Source organism: Aphis gossypii, chromosome 3 (genome assembly GCF_020184175.1).
Source record: "Aphis gossypii isolate Hap1 chromosome 3, ASM2018417v2, whole genome shotgun sequence".
Classification (NCBI taxonomy): Eukaryota; Metazoa; Arthropoda; class Insecta; order Hemiptera; family Aphididae; genus Aphis; species Aphis gossypii.
In genome coordinates, this window is record NC_065532.1 from 7,824,479 (window position 1) to 7,828,592 (window position 4,114).

A 4,114-nucleotide genomic window follows, 5' to 3' on the forward strand; every position below is an offset into this window, starting at 1 on the left:
TGTTGTCATCTCCGTCTTATAATAACTCTTCCGTAACTTTCAACAACTATTCTGCACACGATCCGACTACGATCGCTCATTCTTAGCGGTGACAAGACACACGATGTTTTACTTTTGTCCATCGTCCCAGTTATCGAAAACGATTCAAGTGATCGTGGCGAAATTACTATTGTCATTGGCAGTGTTATTTTGCGTTACGCAAGATTTCGGTGTCGGTAGTTTTGAAAGTGATCAATGGGTTCGGTTGTGTACGTTGACGAGTAATGGAAGTTCATTGATGAACGTAACAATGCCGTGTGGGGTTTACGTAAAAAGTGACGAACCTAAAGATGTTCTTAAAGACAAAACTGATGTTTCAGAAAGTTGGCGCGAAGTAGATGATTCACCGGAATACGTAAAAATCACACTAGATGACGACCGAAACACTAATGCCGCCACCAAATCCCCCAACATTATGACCACTAAACAGGATAGTAATCCGAATATCAAACACTCCGGTAATAAAATAATTGAAGGAGATTTAGAAGAAGAAGTAGATATAGAAGAAGGAGGTGATGTACAAGAAGAAGGAAGTGATGTACAAGAAGAAGGAAGTGATGTACAAGAAGATGGAAGTGATGTACAAGAAGAAGGAAGTGATGTACAAGAAGAAGGAGATGCAGACGTCATCGTTGAAGATGACAACGATGATCGAGATATAGAAATCGATAGTGTTGATAATGACGAAGACCAATCGACGTACGATGAAGTAGCTCTGAATGTAGGAGTTAATGGAAGTGTTTCCGAAGAGAAAGAAGATGATATTAGTGACGTGAGAGATCAACTTAAAAATCAAAGACCTCCGAATGCCGTAACCAAGGTGATGCTCGGGTACTTGTTGAATGCTCGAAGTCAATTATATGAAAAGATAAGTAAGTTTGATGATGTTATAAGGTTTGCTATAATAATATTATAATAATTTAGAATAAATGTGTTATAATTATTATAATCTTAAAAAAAAGGTAGGATTTTAAAAAGGTTGAGAAATATTATTAATTGTAGTAGTACTTGTAAGATTTGTAAGTGTAATTACGACTGTACGAGTATATACTATGATTAAAAAACAATTATTTTTACAAATAAATAAATGAATTATTGAATACAAGCATAGGTATAACAAAATGAATTAATATATTTTACTCATGAAAGAAATGTAATAAAAAAAAATTTACAAAAATGTATTATAATTTTATAAAAAGCTCAAAAAATATGTCCAACCTTATTTAGGTACTATATACATATTATTTTAATGTTTTAATATTATAAATATTTTGAATGTAAAAAGTAGACATTTTTTAAGATATATTTTTTAGTTATCTATTTATCACAGAATATAATTATATGAGTTTTAAAATAAGTTATTTACATTTTCATAAGTTATCTTTAATAATTATAGATAATTTTTAGTATGTTCTACTTATTTAAATCAAAAAGTGTAATGAGTGCATAGTAAAAATATTAATGTAGATATATTGTAGCTGTGATATTAGTTACCTAGTTCAGAAATTATTAACAAAAAAAAAAAAAAAAAATAGTGATAATAATAATAAAATAAATAATATTTAAAAAAAAAACTATAGTGAATAAACTGTAATAATTATGGCTACATAGTAATATACTTTAATTTATGATTTAAACATTCATTTTAGAATTTATTGTAATTACACTTTTCTTATATTTAAATAATATTATGACGTATTTAGAATATTTGTTTAATTTTTCATTCTTAGTTGTTATTATATATGTATAATTTTTTTTTGTAACATAATATAATATATATTACAAAAAAAACTTGTATATATTAATTTTATTAGTTTTACATTAAATTTATTGTGATTTTGCATTGTTATCTAAACAATATTATGTTTACCCGAATAGATTTTTTTTTATTTTATTCTATTTGAAATGATTTGAATGTATTAATTTCGATTGTACTATCTTAGATCTTAATACTATACTGAAATACTGCCCGTTACAACTATAAGTATTCTGTTAGATACTCTGATCAAATAATGTCTTTTGGTAAAATCAAATAAGTTTATAGAAATGATGTATTGTTATGTGTTAGAACTTAATATGAATATTATTGTTCCGTATACTCAGAATTTTGAATTTAACACGGGTATTTGATATTCTTGTAAGTTTATTTCGTTCTACATACTATTATTTACTATTTTTTTATGAATAAAAAATTACATGAATTTAAAGCTGTCATGATTTTTATTTCGAAGATATTTAAACTAATACAGTAGAAATAAATGATAATAATATTTATATATGTTATTTTTTTTTATTTTCATAAACAGCAGACATCTAATATGTATTTTATATTTTTTTGCAAAGCCTCTTTATATTAAACTATTATTATTATTTTTTTTTTATAGATTATTTGTTAAATTTACTGCAACGGACATTTTTCAATAGAAAACTTAATTGTCGACGTCGTCGTAATTCAATTGAACTACCGAGTTTATTAAATAACAAGAGGAAACAAGAGAATAAAAAAAACCCGTCGCTTTCCTCTGTGATCTTAGAACCGACATTTGAACGTTCAATGATGACCATGTCATTTTTAATGTTTGGTGTGTTCGTCATTCAAGTGATACAGGTACAATACAACTATAGAATAATATATTATTAGAATTAATAATAAATTCTAGACCAGATGAGGTTCTCAAACTTTTTACTGTACTATACATTTCCGAAATTTTTTAAATTTTGACGACCCATAATAATATCAACGACCTTTTTTTAAACACATGTTTAAAAAAATGTATTATTTTAAAATATTATTCGACGCACTAAAAATATAGTCGCGATCTACAGTTTGGGAACCTCTGTTTTAGACGATTGACATAGTCACATTATTTGCTTTAACCATACATACATTGATTCAAATAGAAATGTATCAATATTCAATTTATAAAACCGCGATTGTTCAGTTAGTATTATACGGCACGGTCATGGTTTCAACTCCAATCCACGTGTTATTTTATTTTTAGTCATCGATGCATTTTCTGGACTGTCCACCCTCTCTGCAGCTTTGCACGCGCTGGCCAAGAGCCAACTGACGGAGGAACCATGACACAATTATAACAACTCGGGGCTTGGATAATTAATTATATTTTAAAACTAATTTGAAAAAAGGTTTTAAATTCAAAAAGTATAAGTTAAAGTTTTTATTGAAAAATGTTTAATGTTTGGAACAATAGATAAAAAAGTTGAAAATTGTATCGTAAAATTCCGAACATCAATTATTATTACGTTTAAAATAATGTGATTTTGATTAACATTTAATTCTTAGTTTTAAAAAAGTTAGAAAATATTGTTTTATTCCTTTTATCGTTATAGTATATATACAAAGTTGGCTCTTCAACTTGATGAAATCGTTTTTAAATTAATTGTCGATCGAATCCGAATTAAAACGTAAATGCCTCATTGGGTCGTTAAGTTAAAAATTAGTCTCTGAGGAGCGAATTCGTAATGTCTTCACACTTCTTGTTCGATCGAGTGTTGGGGAACTAACTTCGTGTATCTACGTAAAATAAATTTAATGATAGATAATATATTATTTTTAATTTTATGTTATGTATGTCTGTAGAAATTAATTCAAACGATGCAACAACCTGGTGAAACCTCATTTATGGGTAATTCAATATTTGGTAACCTACTAACATTGCCATCGGACATATTTTGAATATAATTAAAGTGTATGTAATGAGTATTAACAAACAACGTAGATTGTCAGTCACAAATAACAGATCAGATAATTTTACAAATAATAAATGTTGGTATCTAAATAATAAAGTGTGTCATTAATTTAAATATCGATAATCTTACGATTTAGTTGAATAAGATTATTTTAATTGCGATTTATTTGTACAAGATAGGTAAACAACTTTTAAATTAATATTTTTTAGTATAAAGGAAACTATTTAAAGCGTGTTTGGTAAATTTAGAAATCCAACGTGGTAAATAACACAGAAAAATATGTCATGTAACGAAACTCAATATAATAATTACCTAACACTTTACTTTGCATTTAATCAATTCTGTGACATTTTAGTCTTTTATT

The 4,114-nt window shown here is 26.9% G+C and overlaps 1 protein-coding gene across 1 annotated transcript; it reads left to right on the forward strand.

Annotated features, from left to right (window-relative positions):
• Positions 1–101: 101 nt before the first annotated feature.
• On the forward strand, positions 102–3,864 carry LOC114118913 (putative uncharacterized protein DDB_G0270496). Its single transcript, XM_027980346.2, has 3 exons — positions 102–911; positions 2,424–2,647; positions 3,641–3,864. The coding sequence occupies exons 1-3, from the start codon at positions 104–106 to the stop codon at positions 3,734–3,736; spliced, it is 1,128 nt and encodes a 375-aa protein (XP_027836147.1). The 5' UTR covers positions 102–103; the 3' UTR covers positions 3,737–3,864.
• Positions 3,865–4,114: the final 250 nt, after the last annotated feature.